At 42.3% G+C, this 26,878-nt stretch overlaps 1 protein-coding gene across 1 annotated transcript in view; it reads left to right on the forward strand.

Annotated features, from left to right (window-relative positions):
• Positions 1-26,878, forward strand: part of LOC107120486 (sodium leak channel non-selective protein-like) — a gene marked incomplete at its 3' end in the record, with an annotated part of 128,571 nt that overhangs the window by 46,338 nt on the left and 55,355 nt on the right. The window contains exon 6 of the mRNA XM_015423196.1: positions 16,282-16,433. Within this exon, the coding sequence (XP_015278682.1) occupies positions 16,282-16,433 (152 nt within the window). The remainder of the gene's footprint in view (positions 1-16,281; positions 16,434-26,878) is intronic.

Consider the following 26,878-nt stretch of genomic DNA (forward strand, 5'->3'; position numbering starts at 1 on the left):
ATTTGTTTGGGTTTAATTCCAGGGGGAAACATAGTGATGGAAGAAATGGTAACCATATAAACTAAGCTTGTTTTTCCTTCAGATCAACACACCTACCCACCTGAATCTACCTTCATTGTCCACCAGATATGTGTTGGCCTGCTGGCTGTGTGAGATTTTTAGCAGTCTCTGGCAGGAATTTTATTTTATAAATTCAGTTTTTTTATACCCTACTTTTCTTTCCAGTGGGGACCCAGACTTGCTATGTTCAAACTGCCTTTGTATTCCGTTTTAGTAACTGATTGCTAATAGAGTTTTTCTGTTATTTCAGACAGACCCATTTTAGTAACCAGCCGCTAGTGGAATATATTTACCTGTTCATACAAACCCACTTGTGTCGAGTTAGCAAAGTGTGGTTGAGATGCTTTTGAGGGAAACTGCTTTCTTCCATTTTCTACCCCTTCACTGCACTTCTGAATTGCTGTGGTATGCTGTTTAAAATGTCCATAGCATTTCCTACAATGCCGCTTCCCTCCACCCTTTTTCTCCACACCATCTTCCACAGACTTTTAAAAAAATGTTCTAAATTGAGCACTATATCGCTAAACCAATATAGCACTTCAGTGCTTATAGTGGCACCATTGAGTCAGTGGAGTCAAGGCATCTCAGTGATGCCACTATAGCACTTTAGCGCTTTGTGCTCAACTCAGAATGTTTAAAAAAAAGTTCAAAGAAGATTGCACAGTGAAAAGGGGCATGGAAGAAAGCGGCACTGTTTGAAATTACCATAGCACTTAAGAGATGGCTCATTAATGCAAGGAAATTCACTGTATGAAGCCCCCATCCCTGTATCACTGTATTTGAAATCGGACCAACAACGAATATCATCCGGTTTAGAACGGTAATGTGAAAATCTTCACTGTGTCACTGAGATCAGCATGACTGAATCAAGTATTTAGCTGCTAACAAAATTGCTTTTAGGGAAAATTGATTGGTTCATTTGGGTTTTTTTGCATTGTATGCCCCCCCTTTCTCTTGAGAGAAAGCTAAATCCCATTCTTCCCAGGAAGTTTCACGCTCATTATCTTGTTGTCATAATTGCTTAGTTATTCAGAGGTAGATATTTTTTTCTCACTATCTCATACTAGATGGTCTCTCTCTCTCTACACAACTAGTTCATCACTGTGCATAGTTTGCTTCCCTCCTCCTCTCTCTCTGTCCTTGATATCTCTTGCTATAAAGAATAATGCATAATGGTTGTTGTTGTTCAGTCGCACAGTCGAGTCCGACTCCATGGACCAAATGACACCAGGCCTTCCGGTCTTCTGCCGTCCTCTGAAGTTTGCTCAATTTCATGTTCGTTGCATCTATGACATTGTCTAACCATCTCATCCTTTGCCGTCCCCGTCTTCTTTGACCTTCAATCTTTCCCAGCATCAGGGTCTTCTCCAGTGAGTGCTCCCTTCTCATTTGGTGGCTTCAGTTTCATTATCTGGCCTTCCAGGGAACAGTCAGGGTTGATTTCTTTTAGGATTGACTGATTTGATCTTCTTGCAGTCCAAGGGACTCTCAAGAGTCTTCTCCAGCACCATAGTTCAAAAGAATCTATTCTTCGGTGCTCAGCCTTCCTTATAGTCCAACTCTCGCAGCCATACATGACTACTGGGAATACCATTGCTTTGACCATGCGGACTTTTGTTGGCAGGGTGATGTCTCTATTTTTTATCATGCTGTTTAGGTTCGCCATCGCTTTCCTCCCAAGGAACAGGCGTCTTTTAATTTCATGGCTACTGTCACAGTCTGCGGTGATCTGGGATCCCAGGAACGTGAAGTCTGTCACTACTTCCACAACTTCTCCTTCTATTTGCCAAGGAGTGATGGGACCGGATGCCATGATCTTAGTTTTTTTTATGTTGAGCTTCAAGCCCACTTTTGCGCTCTCCTCTTTTATCCTGAGCAAGAGGCTCTTTAGATCCTCTTCACTTTCTGCCATTAGAGTGGTATCGTCTGCATATCTGAGGTTGTTGATCTTTCCCCCAGCAATCTTAATTCCCGCTTGTGATTCATCCAGGCCAGCATTTTGCATGATGTACTCTGCATATATATTAAATAAGCAAGGTGACAATATACATCCTTGTTGTACTCCTTTTCTCCAGAAAACCCCATGGACAGTATCAAAAAAATGCATAATGGTATCGGAATGTAATTTTATGTTTTCTGAATGTTACAAATGGAATTAAACACATTCGGTGTTCTGCAGTGACTTGAGCATGCGGTTTGAATGTTGAAAGCCTCGCCTCAGACCCCCTCGTATCATAAAATAAACTGGGTTACAGAATGACTACAGTAACGCCTCACAAAATGTGGCTTCCGGTATCACTGTTTTGTTACTGTGCTCTTCCTCCTGTTGGTGAGGAGGCTGAATGGCAGCTCCACAGCATGGTTGGCATGGCTGGAGCTAAAAGACAGCTGGGCCAGAAGCGGTGAGAAGGTGGGGCTGACTGCCTGAGAAACTAGGCCTCAGGAGGAGCTGTGTGGTGGATGGAGAAGGTGGCCCCAGGGATTCCAAAAGGACGCCTCAACGTGAAAAGTGACCCAGAGAATGCTCCAGCATGGAAGCCACACAAGGGCAGTCAGCTGGCCAATGCCAGTGCTGTTTCACATGGCAGTCTGTTTCCAGGAACATATCCACAGTCAGGGCTACTTTTGGGCAGGAACGCACAGGAACGGAGTTCCGGCTGGCTTCTAAGTTGGCCACAACCACTATAGCCAAAACCTCTGTGTGCGTGGCTACAGAGGGAAGGCCTAAAAAGCGACACCCACCCCCTGACGACTCCAAGGCGGGTAGGCCAGGGGGCCCTGGAAGGACCAGGGAGGCATTTAAATGCCTTCCCGTGCATTCCCTGGCCTGTCCAAGGGCCGGCTTGCCCGGGCTCCCCACAGCCGTGGGGCGCACGGGCAAGCCAAAGGCAGGCAGTTTAAGCTGCTTTCCCTTCCCTTCAAGGGGGGGCTTGCCCGGGCAAGCCAAGGGGAGGGCTGGGGGTGGGGCCTAATATGCTAATGAGATTCTGCTGTTGGGTGTGGCCTATTATGCTAATTAGTTCCTGCTGGGCTTTTTCTACCAAAAAAAGCCTTGTCCACAGTATTATAGAAGGTATTAACTGTATTTGCAAAGCAGCAGAGGCCCTCTCTCATAGTAATAATTCTAACTGTGTAATTCTGCTGCAGAAAAAAATAAACTGAAGTCTTGCAGCACCACCTTAAAGACAAATGAAAGTTTATATTGGAATTTTCTCATCCAGATCTCCAACCGTGTATGCAAATATTTGCCTTAAAAAAAAAGAATTTAGCACTTATCTTTTGTTAATCTTTAAGGTGCCATCTGTACTTTAATAGTGACTCAGAAGAGGAAATTCTAGCAGGTACAGCTATCCCCTTCTATTTTATAAGAATCTGCATTTTCCAAAATGGCTTGGTAAAAACACAAAATGGCTTGGTAAAAACCCTGTCTTTTGCTGTTAATTACTTTGAGTGTTCTTGGGTGAGTCATTATCTCTCTCAGTCTAACTTTCCTCACGGGGCTGTTGTCAGACTCAAAGGCTACTGCTCTGAGGACCAAGTTGCATGTTAAATTTGACATGTGACTGCCATAAGGACTCACAGTCAGATGAGTTTCCCATGTGAGTTCAGTTCTCAAGTGCATGGGACTCTGATTTGCATTGAGACTGCAGCTTGTGAGGAGAATGGGCTCCTGTCTCCCCCTCCCTGTGCTGTTTTCCTGACTCAAAATGGTCCCAAGGGATATTTACTCCATTGTTAGCTGCATGTCTCCTAGTCAGCTACGCATGCAGCTGCCAACCCGGTAAGTATTTCCCTATTTCATGCCAGGAGCTTAGCTTGAGGAGGCAGGAACCCCCTTCTCTCCATGATTTGTGATAATGATCTGAATCATGCTTGAGAACTGATTTATCTTGGGGAGCTCACAGCTGACATCTGACTAAGTCCCTGGGGTGGTCACGTGCCTGATATGATGTGTGAGATCAAGTTAATTCATGCCATGGTATTCCCTATTACTGGACAATGGGTGTGAAAGCTGACAGGAAGAAAGTTGATTTGTTTGAAATGTGGTGTTGGAGGAGAGTTTTACAGATACCATGGACTGCCCAAAAGACACGTGGGTTCTCCACCAAATCAATTCTAAACTTTCCCTAGGAGCTAAAATGATTAAACTAAGGCTATCATACTTTGGTCACAAGTCATAATGTAACTTGTTTGGTGACCACAAGTTTGGTCGCATCTCTTTGATCATTGGTCTTGGACCATAAATAAACATTGATTGATTGACGTTTGGTCACAAGTTATAATGTAAGAAGAAGGACAAGAAGAGGAGGAGGAGATTGGATTTATACCCCGCCCTTCACTTGGAGTCTCAGAATGGCTTACAGACTCCTTTCCTTTCCCTTCCCCTCCCCACAACAGACACCCTCTGGGGTAGGTGGGGCTCAGAGAGCTCTGAGAGAACTGCTCTTTTTCAAGAACAGCTCTGACAGAACTATGGCTCGCCCAAGGTCATCCAGCAGCTGCAAGTGGAGGAGTGGGGAATCAAATCCGGTTCTCCTAGATTAGAGTCCACACACTTAACCACTACACCAAACTGGCTCTCCTACACCAAACTGGGAAAGACAACCATACTAGGAAAATTTGAAGACAGTAGGAAGAGAGAAAGACCCAACATAGGGTTGCCAGGTCCCTCCTGGCAGTCGGTGGGGGATGGGGGGGTAGGGTTGCCAGATCCAGGTTGGGGTACTCCTGGAGATTTGGGAATGGAGCCGGGGTGGGGACAGAGACCTCAGTGGGGTACAGTGTCTTAGAGTCCACCCTCCAAAGCAGCCATGTTCTCCGGAGGACTGATCTCTGTATAAGTCTGGAGAAGAGCTGCAGTTCCAGGGGATCTCCAGGTTCCCTCTGGAGGCTGGCATCCCTAACCCAACATGAGATGGATTGACTAATAAAGGAAGCCAGGGCCCTCAGTTTGCAAGACCTAAGCAAGGCCAAAACAGGATGTTTTGGAGAATGTTCATTCACGGGTTTGCCATAAGTTGGAAATTACTTAGCGGCACTTAACACATACTTGACACACACACACAATTTGGCTCATAAGCACTTCATATGAGAAGCAAGTAATAAATATGTCTGCAAAGTTCAAAATAAATAAGGTGCTGATTAAATGAATTGAAGAAGGACAGCGGCTTTTCAAAATAGTTTAATCGTTAAGGCCCTATTCCCCCTTGTTTTAGTATTTCTGTTACCTGCATTGTTAAAGCTATGTGTTCTTTTGTTGTCCTTCACTTTATTGCCCTACATTAAATCTGAATTAGCTGGAGAGAAGTTCTTAGCATCATTCCAAAGCGTTTCACTTTTCTCTATTCCCTTGAGCCACTGTTTCCTTCAGAGCATGTGTGAATTTTATAAAATGGGAGTTCTTGTCCTCACGTTCTTAATGAAAATGGAGAGCTTGGTTCCCAAAGCAAATTCCTTCGAGAACTGGATCAGACTGCTCCACATGTGGGAACCGGGCTACTGACCATTATTTCTCGTTTATGACCTGTCAGCTCATCTTAATGCTTGCTGTGATATTTCTGTGTGGGGAAAACGATGTGAATATTGAAGAAAATGAAGATCAAAACGAAACAGGTGATACTAGAGAGGCAAAATTCAGCATCTTATTAGCTTTATAAAAAGGTAAAGGTAAAGGTTCCCTTGCTCGTAAGCCAGTCGAATCCAACTCTAGGGTTGCGGTGCTCATCTCTGTTTCCAAGCCGAAGGGCCAGCGCTGTCCGAAGATGTTTCTGTGGTCATGTGGCCGGCATGACTAAACATCAAGGCGCACAGAACGCTGTTACCTTCCCACCGAAGTGGTACCTATTTATCTACTTGCAATTTCTTGCTTTCGAACTGCTAGGTTGGCAGGAGTTGGAACTAGAGACGGGAGCTCACTCCATCATGCAGCACCCGGGTCTCGAACTGCTGAACTACTGACCTTCCACAGCCTGCAGTTCAGCGTCTTAACCACTTGAGCCACTGCAGCTCCATTAGCTTTATAGATGTGCTGAAATTGACTACATTAACCAGATACAGCACTAAAATATGAGAGGGTGAGTCAGAACTCTAGAAGAGTTCAGCAACGCAAGCCTATGTTGAATGACTCCAGTCTAAGACCACTGAATTATCAAAGTGACTCTGCATAGGATTGCACTGTGGATCCCAAAGAGTATCAGTGCTCAATTAAAGAGCCATATCTTAGCAGGAAGAGTCTGGGAAGAGGCATGACCTTTATTGAGATACTGTGTGTGTGTGTTAAGTGATGTCAAGTCTCTTCTGACTTATGGCGACCCTATTAATTAATGACCTCCAAAACATCCTATCGCTAAGAGCCGATCTGGTGTTTCGGACTGAAGGCTGCAGCTTCCTTTATTGAGTCAATACTAACAGACCCAAAACATATTTGGGGAATTGTTTTCTCATCCAGATCCCCAACTTTATATGCAAATATTTCCATTTAAAATCTGAATGTCTGGTCATGGTTTTTTTTAAAAAATTAAGGTACAGATTTAGAACTTTTAGTACTTAAAATTTTGTAGTTTTGCTAAGTTATTTGGAGGCTAGACTTCAGCTCTGTGAATATGTGTCTGTGTTCATTCTCCAGTTCTCATGCCTGTGCTGAGCTTAAGCAAACTGAAGTAGGCTTTGAAACTCTAATATATAGTTAATCATTGATGCTTAGAAACTCCAGGTGTATTTCCAATGTTAAACATGTGGTTGATTTTCGCATCATGGAAGAGTGAAAAGATAAGACATTTAGATATTCTTATTTCTAATTATTTAGGCTCCACGATGCAGCAAAACGTATATCCAGTTATTAAGCAGTCTGAATATGATTTAAAGAATTTGTCAAAATATAAGCTCTCTTGGTTGGGTAGAATTATCCTCATAAAGATGAAAATATTACTGAGATTCCTTTCTATAATCATGACACTTTCATTGTTAGTAAAAAGTCCTGTGTTAAATTCAACAAATGTTTAATAGATTTATTTGGGATAATAGAAAGTCCAGAATTAGAAATCAAGTGCTCCAACAAACACGAGAATGGTGGCCTGATGGCACCCTCCATTGAAAGATATTATCTTGCTTCTAGGCTAGCTGTGATAACTAATTGGTTTGCAAAGGATAAGACAGATGTGGTTTCGGAGATAGAACAATATGGTCTTTCTTGCCCTCTTGATATTTGGGTGTGGAAGAACAGCAGCAAAGAGATGATCCAGGTATAATGTATATCCTCATGGCATTGACCAAATCATGGGACCAGAGCAAAAAATAAATGCTGTATGGCTCCCCATGCATACCAGTATTACATCACAGAGAATTTGTGGAGGCTTTTAAGACAACTGATTTCAGTGTATGGGAGAGACTTGTCCTACCTTGCTGCATTGTTTATACTGTCCTATCTGGTATGGTGTTGGCTTTTGCCTACTACCCAGAACTGGTCCATAATGGGTGTGTTACATGCAATAATTTCTGGGAGCAATCCTGAACTATGTCAGATCGCCATCTAATATTGTATTGATTATTATTGTTTTTATTGTTTTGTCAAGCAATGTTGATTGTTTAATTGTGGATTGTTTTATTTCTTGTTGTAACCCACACTGAGCCCTGCAGTGCCGGGGAGGGGAGGATAAAAGTTCAACAAATGAATGAATGAATGAATGAATGAATGAATGAATGAATGAATGAATGAATGAATGAATGAATGAATGAATGAATGAATGAATGAATGAAATAAAAGTGACAATAATAGCTGATTTAAAAAAAATAGAACTATCAAATTCTTTGAAAAACTTCAGGTAGAAGCTGGTGAGACCCCCTTAGCATTCTTTTAATATCTTCAAATAAGAAGTTTTATTCAAACCGGATTAATTCGATGGGATATTCTATGTCTGCTAAACAAATATTAATGTATCTTAAGTAATATAGAATTGTGTAGGCAAATGGTAGCAATTATTTATAGCCTGCTGGCAGCACCAGAAGGTAGAAATACTACCTATAAGAACAGATGGGAGAAAATCTTTTCAGATAACTGTATCAGAGGATCTGTGGCAGGAATTTCATGAGGATGTGGTCAAGGTTTCATTAAATACAGGAATAAAAGAAAACATTTTTAAAATTATGTATAGGTGGTATTTTACACCAGAAAGGTGTACGAGTGTTGGCAGGTGCCTCTAAATTATACAAGAGATGTAACAAAGAAATAGGTACTTTGTTTCACGTTTGGTGGGCTTGCCCACTGGCTCAAGATTTTTGGACCAACCTATGTAGGGAGATAAATAACATCTTAAACAGCAAAATAACATGTTCACCTAAGATAGCCCTGTTAAGTATTTTACCAGAAGGTATTTCAAGGGAGAGAAAATATGCTCTTAAAATATACTGGTTGCAGCCAGACAACTGTTGTCATGGGCTTGGAAGCAACCATATCTGCCTGACATAGAGGAATGTGTTCATAAGATATGTGGAAAAATTACAGCATACAAGAAGATTTGGGAGGGTAAAATCAATTCTCAGAAAAGGCATGTTGAGGTTTGGCTTCCATTTATTAAGTCCTAGAACAGATATAAATCTAAAGAGCAGGTTAAGGAAGAAATTCTAACATACATATAATCAATTGTTTTAACACATACAAATAAAATGGAACTGAAGATGTTTTGTATCAGTCTTAACAGTAAATTTGGAATCTTTGTTTTAGCTCTGTGTGACTGAAATCGTGATGGATTTGGTGTGTGTATATATACACACAATCCCCCCCTTTCTTTTTATGTCTTTTTTTTGTAAGATTATTATATCCATAAGATTGTAAGGTTTCTAAGATTATTTAGTATATTAATTAGATGTAAACTTGAATTTGCAATAAACAAAATTCAAAACAAAATGTGGTTGGTTTTGAATGTGTAAAAATTACTACATCCCAGGGCCCACTCAAGAGATCACATTTATTTCCACAATACTTCTTTTTCTTCCCAGTTAAATTCAGAAGAAGCTCACCACAAAAACCAGATGTGTACAACATTGGCTGGAACCTGGCACAAACCAGCCTTTGCTTAAACACCCAAGAGTTTTGTACAAGTATTCGTAGGCCTCCCTGAGGTGGTGAAACTGTCCCTGGATCGTACCATTCCAGACTTCAGATTAGGAGCCATGAGAAGATTTTTCAGAGCTTTCCTTGCCATTCAAGATCTGTGACCACTGATCTTAACCTTTCTATTATTGCTACGACATAGCTGTCTCTGCCTTAGGGCACCTTCTGGTTCAATTCCAGCTGACCAGTACCACCTGATTCTGTAATTTCTGCTTCCACTTTCTGCCAGCTTCTTAGCTGCCATTTTGGATTGCTGAGACAGCCCATTACAACAATAAATCCTCTGCCTTGTCTAGTGTGGATTTATCTGTAAGATTTAGTGGCGTCTGCTCAGCACTGAATGCCAGGAAGTTTGTCTGACATCTTCATTGTTTTCCTTCATGGCCTCCGTTCAGCCCCCAAAACGGCATCTGTGCTTGCACAGGACCAATCACAAAAGTTTTGAGTGCCTGGAACATAACATACCCATTCCCTTCTCTTTGATGAATGTTTTCAACACCAATTGTCTCAGTTGAAGGTTGGTCAGGGCTTATAACTTGCTTGTTTTCTGTTTTCCAGCATGACCTTGAAAAGATTCTGCTTTTCTTACTTCAAAAATAGACTATTTAACAAGGTTTCTTTTTTATGATGGTATTGCCAGTGACTAATTGTTGTTTTGATCGCCATTTTGCTGTCCCTATAGGCAGGTGGTTCTCAGTACTTTGTGAGTTTTTATGGCACAAGGAGAGGGGGTCACAGTTGTGAAGTCTAATGACCACTAAACATGTTTAGGTGATGGCTTAAAACACTAGGATATGTCCTAGTGCAACTGCTGGTGTAACCTTGAGTCAGTCATAAGTTCTTCCAGAACTGTTCTCTCAAGGGCAGTTCTCAAGAGGGCTCTGTCAGCCCCACCTACTTCACAGAGTGTCTGTTGTGGAGAGGGGAAGGGAAAGGGATTGTAAGCTGCTTTGAGACTCCTTCAGGTAGTGAAGGGCAGGGTATAAATCCAACCTCGTCCTCCTGCTTCTTCTTCATCTTCTTCTTCTTCTTCTTCATCATCATCATCATCTTCTTCTCCATCTCCTCCTTCTCCCAGCTTTCTACCTGATGAGGACCCAAAGAATCTAAAATCATTTTTGTCTCCTCCATTATATCCTTAACAACCTCCCTGTGAGGGTATGCTAGGCTACCCTTAAGTTTTGACTGGCCTAAGGTCACCCATCAAGCTTCCATCACACAGTGGGGATTTGAACCCGGAGTCTCCAAGGTTCTAGTCTCCAGTATGGCAAAAAATAAAAGGGTGATCAGGGAATCTAAGCCAAAAGTTGCCTTGTGGGAAAAGGTGCTACCTGATACATAAATGCATCTGCCCAAACTGTCATGTAAACTGCTTTCTTCCAGCATGCCAGCTCCTATAAGCACTTGTGGCAAGAGTTTGAGTATTGGACAGATCCTGGTACCCAACTCTTCCACCTGGATTCAAAAAAGCCCAAGAAAGGGAATGTTAACTGTTCCCCAAATGGTTCAGACCTAAAAAAACCCTTCTGATACATTTAAGACCATTGTTCTGAAACGGGAGTGGGACCTCTTAGGAGGCACAATGCAGTTGTAAAGTGGCATGAGGTCCCAGAACTTGTTGCCGCAGACAGTTTCCTCCTTGCAGCAGAGGTTAGTGTACCAGTTGCCATTTGCTATACGCACCATGGGAACTGCAAGGAGTCAGGAAACATGTGAGAGCTTCTGACCACAGTGATTTCCTCTCCCCTCTTTGCCTGCTTACTGGGTAGCAGGTTTTAGGATGCAGATTGAGGCAACCTTGTTCTAGATCTCTTCTGATGCTTGTGTTGGGTTAGTGACTTGTACGTACAGCTGCAGACACATGGCTGTGAGCAAAGATTCTATGTCATCATTTGCTAAATAGATGACTGCTGCAGGGGGACTCAGAAAGTACGTTTGAAAGGTGTGTGTTGAGAGGGATTTCGAAAACTCTGTCTTTGGGTTGGGAGGCTGCTCTGATCCAGACCAAGCGTGAGATTGTTCCTAGAGTGAATCACTCATAGTACCATCTAAAGAAGAAAAGGCATAGCATGTCTTGGATTCAGTGGAGCAAATCCCTGTTTTGGAGAAATTCAAAGAAATAATTGATATGCTATACCTCCCCACCTAGGGATTCTGATAGAAAGGCTGTACATTCTGGTGTAAAAATTTTGCTCTCCATCTGAAAAGGTGAAATTAAGGAAGGGATATTTAGGGAAGAGAAGCAGGCACCAGTTACTCAACTGGTTTCTTGCCACTTGAAGAGAATATAGGACAAAACAAATGTCTTTTCAAGCTGCTTATGAAAAGATATCTCTCTTTTTTGGTATTTTTTTTTTTTTTTTAATAAAATTTATTTTCCAAGTTGGTATGTGCGTGTGAGTGTGCGCGCACCTGGAAGTCATGGTGACCTCTGGTGACTGACCCCTACTGGAGGCCTGGAGGGATATTCAGAGAGGTGGCTGAATAAAGCCTGCCCTCACCTCCTGACTGCTGATATTCCAAAGAGGTCTCCTTTCCAAGTACTTGCCAGAGTCGACCCTGCTTAGCTTCCGAGATCTGACAAGATCGCACTTGCCAGCGCTATCCAGGTCAGGGCATGAAGAGATTTCTCAAAGTGTTATTTCGCCCATTCCTTCAGGATCTATCTCTTTAATAGATCCTCTTCCCTACTAGCGAGTAAAATATTTGAACCATTATGTTCTTTGGACCTTCTTTCATTTAAACTGGCATTTTTGAGTACTGCTCTCTCCTTTGGGAATGTGAATTTGGTACACTCATGGTGTGATCCACTCTTCCTCAAAGTTCATAAAAGCAAAGTACTCCTGCAGCCCAGTTTGGAATTTTGGCAGAAGGTACTTCCAACATTTCATAGTTTTACCAGCCTTCTGATGACTATGCTCTGCATATGCTTGATGTCCTAATCTTATCCACCCCACTCTGTCGATATTTTAAAAGACAGAACACTTTGCAAATAATCTATAACTAATCTAAAACCTTGGTTTGCTCTAAAAATGGCAACCTGGGTCTTTCCAAATGGACTATGACAAACTCAGACATTGAACATGGAATTTCTGCTCCCTGAGGATTGTTTTTTCTTCAAACCTTTCCAGGTTTGCTTTTAATAAAATTTTGCTTTTAATAAAATTAAGCCTGCTTCCAGAGCAATAGCACGCTTCTTCTTTACAAGGGGAGAAAAATATATCCTTACTGCAATCCAGGTATTCAACACCAAAGTAATACCCCAGTTACCTTATGGTGTTGCTACCAGGATTTCAGCAATCTCAGAATCTTTTGATCATCCCCTGTGTCAGTTCGTATAGAGGATAATCCTCGTTGCATCTCAGATATATCCCTCAGACCTTAGCCGAAAGTCATTGGAAACCCAAGCATGGCTCAGTACTTTTAAGCTAAGACTAAGGATCATTTTTGCTTCAGAAGCTAAAGGTCTGCTATTATTTCTTAAACAATCTCAATGGATGAAGACAGTAGATGCTAGATTAAGGCACCTAGAGCTTATAACTAAAGATATCTTCTTGTTAGGTAAGGCAAAGACATTTTCACTTGTCCAGCATCACCTTACAGGGCTGGATTATAACAGCATGATGATTCGCTCTTGCAGAGTCAGCTTTTTGGTATTTTACCACTTTGGACTCTGCCGTTATACATGAGATACCTAACAGTCCCCCACCATGTTAAGTCATTTGATTTAGCCTGCCTGAATCCATCCCCTCTGAAGTATTGCAGGGCAGGTTCCATCATATTCAGATAATCTCTGCTCTTATGTTCAGGGTAAAATTGACACTGTGTCTCACAATATATTGGAATGTTGTTTTTTTCTGTTTTTAGAAACCTCTGGATCTCACCACTTTTAATACATTTCTCGTCTAATAAACGTCAAGGGGATAATGTACCTTACTTGTTACTAGACTATGACCCAAACACAACCTACTTGGTAGCTACATTTCTGTCTAGCATATTTTCCTTTAGTAAATAATAATATTCTTTTTAGTCATTGCTCAAGATCATTTGATCATAGGAGCTCTGAAAAGTAAAGTAAAACGAACCAGCATTGCTCATTGAATATTCACATTCTATTGTTTATCTACAAAGTGTATAGAAGATAAATTATTGTTTGTAGAGGAGGAGTTATTGAGGAGTCTCCATAACTGCTGAGGCGGCATTGAGGTCTTCCTCGCAGATACTTGTTGGAGCCCTGCACCTTAGACATACATCTTTTGGAGGAAAAAAGAAAGAAACTGGTGTGCAGCTTCGCCCCCTTTCACCATTTAAGACTTCTGCAGTCTCTTGGTTGTGAGACGCCACAAAGTAAAAGACAGACTTATAATTACATCTGAACATTCTTCTTTAAGTGTTACTCTGTGTAGTCACACAATCTACTTGCCTTCCCTACTATTAGCTTTTGTGCCTGATCATGAGTTACTCATTGCAAAATTCAGACTTAAACTGAAGAAAATTGGGAAAACCACTAGGCCATTCAGGTTTGACTTAGATCGCATCCCTGATGAATATACAGTAGAGGTGAAGAATAGATTCAAGGGTCTAGATTTGATAGATAGAGGTCCTGAAGAACTATGGACGGAGGTTCGTGACATTGTACTGGAGGCAGCAATCACCACTATCCCAAAGAAAAAGAAATGCAAGAAAGCAAAGTGGCTGTCTGATGAGGCTTTACAAATAGCAGAGGAAAGAAGGAAAGCAAAAGGCAAAGTCGAAAAGGAAAGATTTACCCAACTGAATGCAGATTTCCAGAGAACAGCAAGGAAAGATAAGGAGGCCTTCCTGAATGAACAATGCAAAGTAATAGAGGAAAACAATAGAATGGGAAGGACTAGAGATCTCTTCAAGAAAATTGGAGAAATAAAGGGAGTGTTCCATGCCAAGCTGGCCATGATAAAGGACAAAAACGGTAGGGACCTAACAGAAGCAGAAGAGATTAGGAAAAGATGGCAAGAATACACAGAAGAACTATACAAGAAAGACCTCAATGTCCTTGACAAACACGACGGTATAATCACTGACCTTGAGCCAGACATCCTGGAATGTGAAGTTAAATGGGCCTTAGAAAGCATTACTAACAACAAAGCTAGTGGAGGTGATGGTATTCCAGCTGAGCTATTCAAAGTCTTAAAAAATGATGCTGTTAAAGTGCTGCACTCAATTTGCCAGCAAATTTGGAAAACGCAACAGTGGCCACAGGATTGGAAAAGGTCAGTATACATTCCAATCCCAAAGAAGGGCAATGCCAAGGAATGTTCAAACTATCGCACAATTGCACTCATATCACACGCTAGCAAGGTCATGCTCAAGATCCTACAAGCTAGGCTTCAACAGTACATGGATAGAGAACTGCCAGAAGTACAAGCTGGGTTTCGAAGAGGTAGAGGAACGAGAGATCATATTGCCAACATTCGCTGGATTATGGAGAAAGCAAGAGAGTACCAGAAAAACATCTACTTCTGCTTCATTGACTATGCTAAAGCCTTTGACTGTGTGGATCACAACAAACTATGGCAGGTCCTTAAAGAGATGGGAGTACCAGACCACCTCACATGTTGAATCACAAGCCGGAATTAAGATTGCTGGGGAAAAGATCAACGTATGCAGACGATACCACTCTAATGGCAGAAAGTGAAGAGGATTTTAAGAGCCTCTTGCTCAGGGTAAAAGAGGAGAGCGCAAAAGTGGGCTTGAAGCTCAACATCACCCTGCCAACAAAAGTCCGCATGGTCAAAGCAATGGTATTCCCAGTAGTCATGTATGACTGCGAGAGATGGACTATAAGGAAGGCCGAGCGCCGAAGAATAGATTCTTTTGAACTATGGTGCTGGAAAAGACTCTTGAGAGTCCCTTGGACTGCAAGAAGATCAAATCAGTCAATCCTAAAAGAAATCAACCCTGACTGTTCCCTGGAAGGCCAGATAATGAAACTGAAGCTCAAATACTTTGGCCACCAAATGAGAAGGGAGCACTCACTGGAGAAGACCTTGATGCTGGGAAAGATTGAAGGTCAAAGAAGACGGGGACGGCAAAGGATGAGATGGTTGGACAGTGTCATAGATGCAACGAACATGAAGTTGAGCAAACTTCAGAGGACGGCGGAAGACAGGAAGGCCTGGCGTGATCTGGTCCATGGGGTCGCGAAGAGTCGGACTCGACTGTATGACTGAACAACAACAACAAACATCATGAAGGAACTGAAAGAGGAATAGCACTGATTATGTCCCTTGAACTGAGTGGTATAGGGACAGGGAAGGCGCGTTCATGCTCTAGAAATTTCTGTTTGTTTTAGTACTGATTCTTTGTGTGCGTGTGAGTGCAAGAAAGCCACTTCTTTGTCTTCTAACCTATGATGAATATCACACTGGCACATATTATTATGCAGCTTAGTTAAAGAGTTATTTTTAGCTCTTTAAATATGTTCTGTGCAGGTAGAGGTATTGCACAGAGATGAAGTTTTAAGCTGGTAATTTTTCTATTTTAATTTTTTCCCCTTCAGTGCCTCACTAATCAATACTAATAGATTCATTATTGGGGGGGGGGTTTCCCTGGTTATAGTAATTCGGGCTTCAGTCCAACTCCTCATGTAGAAACTTCATTTGAATCGATGGGACTTGTCCATGTGTGACTGATGTCAGGATTGCACCTTCAGTAATAGCACTGGTTCCTCTGGCTCCCCTTATTTTGAACAGATAATGTAATAAGACTTCTCCAGAATGACTGACTGGAAATGTCCTTCTCCTTCCCTCCCCACATCCTGTCAAAGAATGTGATGTGAACAGAAAATAGGTCAGCTCAAAGCTATCTCTGGGAATGTCCTTGTAAGATTTTGTTCACATTACATTTCTTCCTGGCAAATTCTTAGCTCTTAGTAGCTCTTATTTTTGCTTCCCTGCTGAATTCTGGGAAAGATTATTCTTTCTTTCTTTCTTTTTTTTGTTACATGGCCCGAGTTGCCTTCTCTAGTAGAAGTTACATGCATGTAATTTTAATGCCGAGCTGTAACCTAAATGCCTTAACCATTGTCTATGCTGAATTGGTCTAACTGCTTCTCTCTTTTTTTATTCCAACAGAAATATAACCTGGAATAATTTAGCAATCCCTGACACTCACTGTTCAAAGTTAGAAGAAGGTTACCAATGCCCACCAGGATTTAAATGCGTGGATCTCGAGGAACTGGGCTTGGGCAGGCAAGAGCTTGGCTACAGTGGCTTTAACGAGATAGGTCTGTCTACCCGATTTAACATCGGTTTTCAAATCCTTATAAAATATGTAAAAGAGACCCTTCAGAGACAGTTCATAAATGTACAGTGAAGGAACTTGGATGTGGTGACTGTGCTGCTCTGTGACAGATTCCCCCCCCCTCAGTGATCAAATTGCAGATTGCTTATTGTCTACGCAATCAGTCTGTGCCATTGATTTCCTGATATTTTGAGGACCAAACTACATGTCATGCTCAGTTGCAAGTAGCGTTTCTCTTCTTCCAGAATGTGGCTGCAGGAGCTGCAGTCTGCCAGAAGATCCCCCCCCCCGCTGTTTCCCCCCCTCACTGAAAATCATACATGCATGGTTACTTTTCCCTCACAGAGAAAAGATTATTATTCTTTCTTTTTTGGTAGTGGATACCCGTAGAAGGTAAAGGACAGGACCAGTTTGATGCCCAAACAAGACGAGCAGCTTCTTGGAATGCTAAACTGGCTGGGCAGTACAGGGCAAGGCGCATGCCTCGCACCATCTGCTGCCTGGCTTGGTGGTAAAATGGCTGCTTCTGTCAGACAGCACGTGAGGAGAGCCCTTGGGATGGCAGACATTTCTTGAGCTGTTCCTGGGACAGAGTTGCACTGCCTCTGCTCAACGCAGCATCTGCAATCCAAGTGGCAACCTAGGGAGCCATAAGCTAATGTCAGCACCAGCATGGGGCAGAAGCTGAGCTAGTTCCCTGCCTTCAGCTGAGCAGGAGGATGTAAAGAGCGTGGTTTGGGCCTGTTCTTGCTTCCCAGAGCCATGCTAAAGTCCCTGGGTCTAAGGCAGGGGAGGAGGCGTTCCAAGAACCCCCTCCCCCAGGGTACCTGGGAGAAAGGTGAGAGCTACTCTATTAGTTATTTTATTTATTTGTTTACCAAATTTATACCCCTCCTTTTTTCCTTTTCACAGGCCACCAAGGCGGCTAAGGGGTTAAAAAGATAGATACTAAAAACATGTCTTAAAAACCATTAAAACCAATCAAAAGCACATCATTAAAGCAGCTGAAACCAAAGCTAAAATATGCATTAAAAACACTAAAAAGCAATTAAAGCATAGAGCAGGAAGGAGGGATCACCAAGGGAACACCAGACAAAACAAAAAAGAGGTTTATCCGCTAGTGGAAGACAGCAAGAGAAGGGGACGGGCAAGTCTCCCTGGTGAGAGAGTTTAGAGTTTTGGTGCTATGAAGGAGAAGGCCCTCTCTTGGGTTGCCACCTGTCTAATTTCAGCAGAGGGCACTTGGAAGCAGGGCTCGTAGTGGTTGGCTAGTAGGTTCATAAAGGAGTAGGCAAACCTTCAGGCATATAGCATGCTGGTCTCAAGCTGTATAGGGCTTCAGAGGTCAGAACCAGCATCTTGAATTGTGCCCGGAAACAGATTGGGAGCCAGAGTAGAGGTGCCAAAACTGGACTGATATGGTCTCTGTGAGTCACTCCAGTCAGAACCCTGGCTGCAGCATTCTGCACCAATTGAAGTTTCCAAATACTATTCAAGGGCAACCTCAGTGCACTATAGTAATCTAATCTAGGTGTAACCAGGGCAGGCACTACAGTGGCAAAAACCTTTTCTGCCTGGGAAAGCTGGCTAACCAGTCAAAGCTGGTAAAAGGCACTCCTGCCATAGCTGTTATCTGCTTATCTAGAAGTGACCTCTAGTGCTTGTCTGTTTTCCTAGCTGCTGGTGGCATGGAAGCTGGGATGGAAATAGTTTACACCCAGCATAGACTTTTATGCTGTGATAGAACTACACAAGGTTTGAAGGCTTCCTCCAGCCTAAGAAGTCTTGCTCCAAACCGTTGCAGGAAGAGCCATTTAAGAGGCATTTCTCACCAGTCTTTTACTGCATTTTGTCAAAAAAAAGAAAGGGAAAAAACTTATGGAAAAGCTACATACAACTTAGTGTCTTATGTAGTTTGTTGTTTTATTTCATACTCAGATGTTACTTTATGGACACTTTTCCATAACTATCCAATATCTATAAATTTTGAAAGTAATAGTTATTAACAGCATAAGAAAAAATCCATGTGTAGAAATTGAAGACCATGTGGTTAGAATAATCATGTACATTTCTCAGTGGGGTGGGATCACACTATGTGGGGTGTGTGTGTGTAAGTTGTGTGAAGAGGGTTTCAGATAAATGTGGGTATTCTTAGGCCCTCACAGAGGTCAAGAGAGGCCTGGGCCACTTCCATTTTTGAGGGGGTCCCCAGTCAATTAAAAAATGAAGACGTGTGAAAACAATTATACAAAATTAGTAGTATTGTATTTTAAATGTTTACATTTAATACAATAAGAAAAAGAATGTTGTAAGACTTTGTAATAAATGTTCCCATTTTTATTTAACATGTGATTTAACGTCAAAAGTGTAAATTTGAGGCCCCTCGAGAATGTGAGGCCCAGGCCAAATGGCCCTGCTGCTCCCCCCCCCCCCCCCGGCCCTGGGTATTCTGTGTGAACTTGTTTTGTTGGTTTTCGTGCTTGGTCTGGTTCCCTGAGTCTTATGTTTTCCCTTGAGAGATTCATTGAGCAATTAACCAGTGGTAAGTATCTGATGCAGATACATTTCCGGTTATGTTTTTCCCCCTCCTCGAGTACATTATCAAGTCTTGTTTAACTCAGTAGCATAGGTCTCTTGTTTTGATGGCTGTACTCATTGTGGGGCTAACTTCACAGATGCCCTTGTGTTTCATGGAATAAAATCCAGTAATTGCATGCCTAATTAGGTTTGTGATTTCATTTGCATAGGCTTCAAGGTTTTCAACAGGTGTCTGCAAAGACCAGTAGATTACAAAGGACCCGAGTGACAGTACAGAGGGGGGGGGGGAGTGATAGGTCAGGTGGGCATGACCGTATCATTACATTTTCAGCATAATTAAGTGTTTGATTGTTCATCTGAGTTTAGCGAATATGTTTGTGCATGTGAGTAATAATGTTTCGGAGAGATGCATTCAGTAATGCCGTACTCTTCGTTGTGATTCAGTCTGTCTTCCTTGGATTTGTTGCAGAGTAAAATTAAGGAAAAACACATTTAGGACTTTTCTAATTCTGAGGTTGTTACAACTTCCTTTTTTCTAGAAATCCCATTACTGTCAGTGGCCAGACCCAGACTGAATGCTTATTGCTAAATTTTCCAGAATATGGCTGCTCTTGCTCTCCAGACTTGTGCATCTGTGTACTCAGTTGCAGTACAGTGTGTCTTCGTTGACAGCTAGGCTGCAATATTTCTACAGTATTCTTATTTTTTCTTGATTTGTTCTGTCTGGTTAGCAATCATCATGAATGGTTAGCATTCATCGTGGGCGGACGCTGTCTTTTGCAGTTTCTGGCTGTGATCCTGAAGCTCTACATGCATCCCTTGGCTGAAGTAATTAGTGTGTGCACTTGGAACTTTTCGGTCACTTCCCTGCCAACAGCTCCCTGGAGCCCTTGCTTATGTGCAAGACCTCTGGCTAAGGTCCTGGAGAGCTCCTGCCAGCTGGAGTAGACATTATTGGGCCAATGGTCTGCTTCAGTTTTAAGCAGTTTCTGATGTTTGATGGACCATCCAACCAGAAAAGTATAATGTCTGTTGCTGATGGGGTTAAGCTCTCTTTAGTGGATCAAGTTAAGAGCTTGTATTGGGGGGGGGGTGTGCTCATGGACCTAGTCCTGTCATTGGATAAACAGGTTGGTGCTGTTGCTAGGAGTATCTTCTTTCAACTACCTCTAGCTCATAAGCTGACTCCGGGCAATTCTGCACTGGCTTTTCCCTCTGTTGTTTTACAAAACCCACGTTGGAACAGAAATTCTCCTCTGCATTGCATGCTGCTGGTCATTGGATTTTATGGTACCCTCGACACTGCGTGCCGCTTTCGCTTTCTTTGACCATCAGGTTTTATGGTACCTTTTGCATAGATTTATGACCGTTCAGGGGTGACTTTGCAGTCAGTACGGCGTTGCCCCAAGGTATTCGAATGTGGTTTTGAGCTGCACCTTTTCCTCCCGGTTGAGAAAATGTGGAGCGAATGCTAGATGCAGAATCGCCCAGACTCTGCCACTCTAGCCATACTGATCCATCTACCATAACCTCCAGACTGGGTTACTGTAATGTTCTCTGTATGGGGCTACCTTTGAGGATGTCTTGGAAGCTTCAGTTTTAGTGACAAAAATCCTGTCCTTCATCAGCTGCTCAGAACATATTAACTCCTGTGTTGTGTCAGCCACACCGGTTATCTTTTTGCTTCTGGGTCCAATTCAAAATGCTGGTTATCATCCTTAAAGCCCTTCACAGCCCAGGGCCCTCATACCTTTTTGAACTACATCTCCTGGTATACTTCTGTGAACCAGATATGCTTCTCAGACAACCTTCTCCTGGTGGTAACTTCTCCTAGGACTGTCTATATAGCAGTGGTTAAATCAAAGGGTTTTTCTGTGGGTAAGCAGGATACCTTTGCTTCCTGACTTTAGGGAGGCATCTAAGATAGTTATGTTCCAGAGGGCCTTTGGGCTCTGTTGAGTTGGGGCTGCGTCTGGGCAAGATGTATGGATAGTTACATACGTGTGCATAGATTTTTGTTTTATCTATGTATGTATTAACTCAAGGCAGTGAACATGTCATTCTGATGTAGTACCATCCTTCCATCCACTGATCAGACATAGACCTTGTAGAGCCCAAGGCCCAGAGTTGATAGTCACATTTGTCAAACCAGAAAGGTTTGGACTGTTGAATCCTGAAAACCTTCTTCAGATGTGTGAACTATATACATTACTGAATCTAAGCACAACAAAGGGAAGGATGGAGCTTTTGCTCAAAGACTTCAGAATTGCTCTTTTTTTGTTTTTCAGTGTTATTTTAGGGGTCATTTAATACCTCCAGTTTCCCATGTAAATACCTGTGCTTTGAACTATCTGCCTTTAATTTTGCTTTAATGCTTGTTTATCCTGTGGTGTTGTTTATTACATTGACACAGTTCCTTGATTTTATTTCATGTCCCACCATTTTACAAATTGAGATCTAAAACAGAGTCACTTTCAAGGACACCAATGCATGTTAACTCAGAAGTAACATCTACTGTGCTTGGTGGTGCTTGCCTACTCCCCAAGTAAACACACATAGGGTTTTACAGTGTTAGGAAGTTATTTGTTCCTTTTTTAACACTCTGGTGTGAGAAATATATGTAATTGTTCTTTGGCCTGTTCTCTTAGAGGTGAACCCCCCTTTGCTAAATCAAAGACCTGGTCTACATATTTTGCTCGTAGCATGATTGACTTTTCTTTTCCTCATAGGGTCAGCTTCTACATTGCGTTAGTAACCAGAATCAAGTAGGCATTTACCATACTACTAGTGTGGGTAAGGGGGCCCATGGAAATTGCATTCAGGGCAACTTGTGAGCTGGGTGGGAATGGCAAGCTGTGTAAATTACACACAAGGGGTTGGATCCAGTGGAACATTTCTACAAATGGAAATTTGGTGAGTTCCACCAGCTCCCCTTGCCCCTGCTGCAGCCATCTGATTCTCTCCTCTTTTTGCTCCTGGAGCCCCCTGTCCCCAGAAGCAGCACTGGTGTGGGGGGTGGGGTGGAAATCCCTTCTGTCCACAGAAATTATCACTAGATTCAGGCCATACTGTTATGCAAATTCTTACCTCATTTGTTGAAGACTTTCTACTGATACTCCAGTTTTTAGTCTCTGTACCACAGAGCTCACTCAGAAGCAGTGGGCATAGGGGAGTGCATAATGAAAAGGTGGCAAAGGTTCCCTTCTGTAAGCACAGGTCCCTTCAAGGTAGTGGATCTAACCCAACATTGTTGGAAGTAGGTGTTTTGAAATATGTATTGTGTGTAGTGGATATAGGCATACTTAGCCCATACAGTCGGAAATTATTGTCTTTTTGTGGTGAAGGTACTTACTGGGATAAATAATCATATTTGGATTGATCTGAGTTATATTCTCAGATTTCAGGAAGCAGTAATCTAAATGCTATTTAAGCCTTTACATTTACTAAAGACTTCCCTTTAAAACTGAACCCCCCATGTTGGATTTGAAAGAGGTAAATGGAACAAAATCCAAAGCAATTTGTCATCCCTGTGACAAACAGGCATCCTTCAACCTTTTTCAGCTATATCCCAAATATATTACTTGGAAGTGCTCCATTGAATTTGGTGGATGTTACTTTTTCATTTTGTTCAACTTCTTCTGGTGGGGGCGGAAGAGGAGATTTGTGAGCACGGCCATACTGAGAATGACTGTACTGTACATGTTAGTATATAACAGTTTTTAGGAATGGGTAGATGAAGTGATTGCATTTGGGGTTTTTTCATGTGTGTGTGCGCACGCATGTGCATGTGTGTGTGCTCCTGGAAGTCATGGTGACCTCTGCTGACTGACTGTGTGTGCACCTGGAAGTCATGGCAACCTCTGGTGACTGACCTCTATTGCGGGTCTGGAGGATATTCAGAGAGGTGGCTGAATAAAGCCTGCCCCTGTCCTCCCAACTGCAGGTATTTTAAAGAGGTCTTCCATCCAAGTACTTGCTAGAGTTGACCCTGCTTAGCTTCCGAGATCTGATGAGATTGGGCTTGCCGGGGCTATTAGGTTCAATTCCTCTCAGCTATAAAGCTTACTGTGAGTGACTTCACAGTATATACTGTTTCAACCTAACTTGTTTTACAAGGTTGTTGTGTGCCAAAATGGGATAACCGCATATACCCTGGTATTTCCTGGAGGAAGGGCATTATGTAAATGTGGGGCTGGATCCAACGAACTTTTTTGGTTGATTTTGACTACCCAAAAAGACTATGCAGGGACCTGCATGGTCAAAAGCCATGTAGGGCTGGGACTGGAGTAAGGATGGAAATTAGATAAAAGAGGAAAGCTGGCTGGATTTAATCCAGAAATTGTTTCAAAATGTGCTTCAGCATCTTCTTGACTCTGGGTTCACTGCTGCTTGACCCTGTGTTAGGAGAACAGTATCTTTGTGAAACAAACCTAAAATTTTTGGTAAAGCTCGGTACCAGTGAACCCAGACCAGAGCATTCTCCCTCAGAACATTCCTGCACTGTCTTTCATTTTTAAGATTTGATCCCAACCATTAAACCTCCTAAGCATGGTGTATGTTTTTGTTACTTCAGAATATCCAATGTGTGTAGCATTCAACAGGATAATAATTAATAATTATCGTATGGCACTGTGTGTAGTATAGCCTAAGATTGTCTGGCAGCCTGAAGTTCATAGAATCATAGTATCATAGTTGTAGCTCTTTTAGCGTTATGCACCACTAGGTGGCAAGCTAGACTTATTTTTTGGGCTGAGAGAGCTCTGAAAGAGCTGTGACTGACCCAAGGTCACCCAGCTAGCTTCATATGAAGGAGTGAGGAATCTAACCCGGTTCTCCAGATTAGAGTCCATTGCTCTTAACCACTACACCATGCTGGCTCTCTATTCAATACCAGAATAGAGTACAAGTAGTTTTTATTGCTCTTCATATTAAAGCAATTTTAAACCATTCCTTGTTATAAAAAACCCACAACAGGTTGAACTTGTAGCTCCCTCATTAATGACTAGGGGCTGCCAGAGGGCTAAGCGTTTATGTGAAATCATCATCATCGTCATCGTCGTCATCATCATCATCATCATCATCATCATCATCATCATCGATCTTTTTAATAATCCATTGTATGAGCCAAAAAGCAGTACCCAAAGTTCAGTCATACATTCCGGTACTTATGAAACTGAAATTTTGGGTAGTTAGGAAAGTTGGACAATTTCAGAGCAGACCCTTGGAATTTTAATGATTGGTTGATCCCAAAGCCACTGGTGCCTGAATTAACCAAGGCAGTCGTGTGAAACTAATGTGAATAGATTAGTACAGCTGCCTTGTAGTGACAGTCAAAGAAAACATTGCAGCTGTTAAACAGCATTCAGCGGAACAGAAATTCCCTTGGTGTTCTGGACCATTTGATATTAATCTTGCCAGATAAATAATAGGATCTAAACTGGATTAAGCAATTTTCCAAAAGACTTATCCTCCTTTCCATGCTAGTTTTGTTTGCAGTCAAATCCTTATTGTTGGCCACCAGTCTCAACAGTAGGACACCAAATGATTACGGTTGCCAGGTTGCAACCCGTTTTCTCTTTGCCATTGAAATTGACCAACAAAGCAGGAGATGAAGCAGCCAGTTCATCCCACCTGTTCCTCCCTGACCTTTCCATCTGTCCTCCCTTTTCTTAATCTGCAAAGATCCACACCTGGACTCTGCCTTGGTGTTGTAGATAAGGGGGCAGTCAAAAGGCCTAGGCAGGGGGAACCGTTAGAAGAATTCGCTGTTACTTTATTTTCCATCTGTGAATTTTAAAGGTAATGCGTGAACATCCAGGTTTCATCCTGGCAACCCTTCACAGTGATTTTTTTCTCTCCCCAGCATGTGTTCTCTGAAAATAATGTGCAAGGAATAATTTTTATAATGCAGACGACGTTTTTAAAAAGGCATTAAGCTGCCATGTAGAGTTTTAAAAATAGAATTCAAAACATCCATTAAAATTTTATGCATTCCCTTTAAAAAAAACACAAAAACTTGTGTTTTAACATATCCCAATAAAACAAATGTTTTACAGACCCTATAATAGTCCTGCAGCGTTTACAAGATTTTTTCTTTCTTTCTTTCTTTTTTTTGCATGCCTGATTGAGTACTTTTAATCCCAAAGAACGCTGAGGCGAGCCATTTCTGTTTGCTGTGCTGAAGGTGCTGTGTAACTCATCCCACAAGAAGATGCTTGTACAAAAATGCTGATTGAGTTTCTGGATGAATTTTGCTTTCTTAAAATTTAGAATTGCTACACTTTGTCATTGTTTGTGAAAACAAATGACTCCTTGTCAGAACACCTGGGTGGCAAAATATTTACAGCTGTCTTTATATTTTTCACTCATGGAGTTAAGAACTGCAGGATAGCTTAGGCTGGTGAAAGTATGGCGGCAATAGATTACTTTCGTGAGCTAGCAGCAGCGTAAGTGAGCAAGATTTCTTTCAGTCCTGAAGGAGTGAGGAGTAACTCTACCACAAATTTTGTTAGTCTTGAAGGTGCTGCTGGACTCTTACTCTTTTCTACTTTTTTCAGCCCTGTTGTTGTTGGTGAGTTGACTGGATATTGTACAGGAAGGAAGCCCTTCTCTGCCACCTAATGGCCCCAGTCTGAGGCAGGTTTCTCATACTTTGTCTAGGTGACAAAGTCTTATTGACCACATCCATAATTTCCTCAACTGGAAAAGCGAACAGATTTGGAAGAGATCCACCCCACCCCCCCGAGCTGTCTTGCAGTCAGTGACAGCTTACGCCTCAACGCTAGTTAAATGTGAAAGGGAATTAATTTCTCCGAGGAAGGAGCATAAGCAGCTCAGTCAGCCTGCTAATGGTCATTTTCAATCTGGCATGCCTCGCATCTCGCAGTACTGCTTCCACTGTAAGGAAATAGGTGAAGTGAGCATAAGTGGTTTGGGGTTTTTTTTTACTTTATCTCCAACCCATGTGGCTTTTTAAAAAAACAACATACAACAAATTAGGTAAATGTAAAGGTTTCCCTTGCTTGAAAGCCAGTCAAATCCGACTCTAGAGATGTGGTGCTCATCTCCATTTCCAAGCCGAAGAGCCTGTGCTGTCCAAAGATGTTTCCATGGTCATGTGGCCGGCATGACTACACACTGAGGTGCGCTGTTACCTTCCCATCAAAGTGGTATCTATTTATCTACTTGCAATTTCTTGTTTTCAAACTGCTAGGTTGGCAGGAGCTGGGGTCAGAGATGGGAGCTCACTCCGTCATGCGGCACTCGGGTCTCAAACTGAAGTACCGACCTTCCGGTCTGTAGTTCAGCATCTTAGCCACTTGAGCCACCTCAGCCCCTTGTACAACGAATTACTACTGTGAAAAAAAAATACAAGGGTGTTTCTGGACATGTTGCCTTTTGGATAGAGGTTTATAAAATTAGGCATGGCTTGGAGAGGTTGGACAGGGAGAAACTTTTCTCTCTCTCTCTCTCTCTCTCTCTCTCTCTCTCTCTCTCTCTCTCTCTCTCTCTCACATCCCCCCCGCTCACAGAAAAAAAAAAATGCCGGAACCCAGGGTCATCCACTGAAGCTGAAGGGCAGGAGAGTCAGGACAGACAAAAGGAAGTATTTCTTAGCACAGCATATAGTTAAGTTATGGAGCTCACTGCCACAAGATGTGGTCTCGGCTGCCAACCTGGAAGGCTTTATAAGGTAGCAGTGGATCTATCAATGGCGGATATCTACTCCCTCCAGTACTCCCTCTTTAAATCAGTAGCTGGGGAGCACAGCCAGGATGATGCTATTGCAGCCTTCCTGTTTGTGGGCTTCTTCGAGGTGGCTGGTTGGCCACTGTGCAAACAGAATGCTGTTCTTATGTTCTTATGGATGTCCCAGCCGAGCCCTGATAA

Source organism: Gekko japonicus, unplaced genomic scaffold (genome assembly GCF_001447785.1).
Source record: "Gekko japonicus isolate JY-2015 unplaced genomic scaffold, Gekko_japonicus_V1.1 scaffold808, whole genome shotgun sequence".
NCBI lineage: Eukaryota > Metazoa > Chordata > Lepidosauria > Squamata > Gekkonidae > Gekko > Gekko japonicus.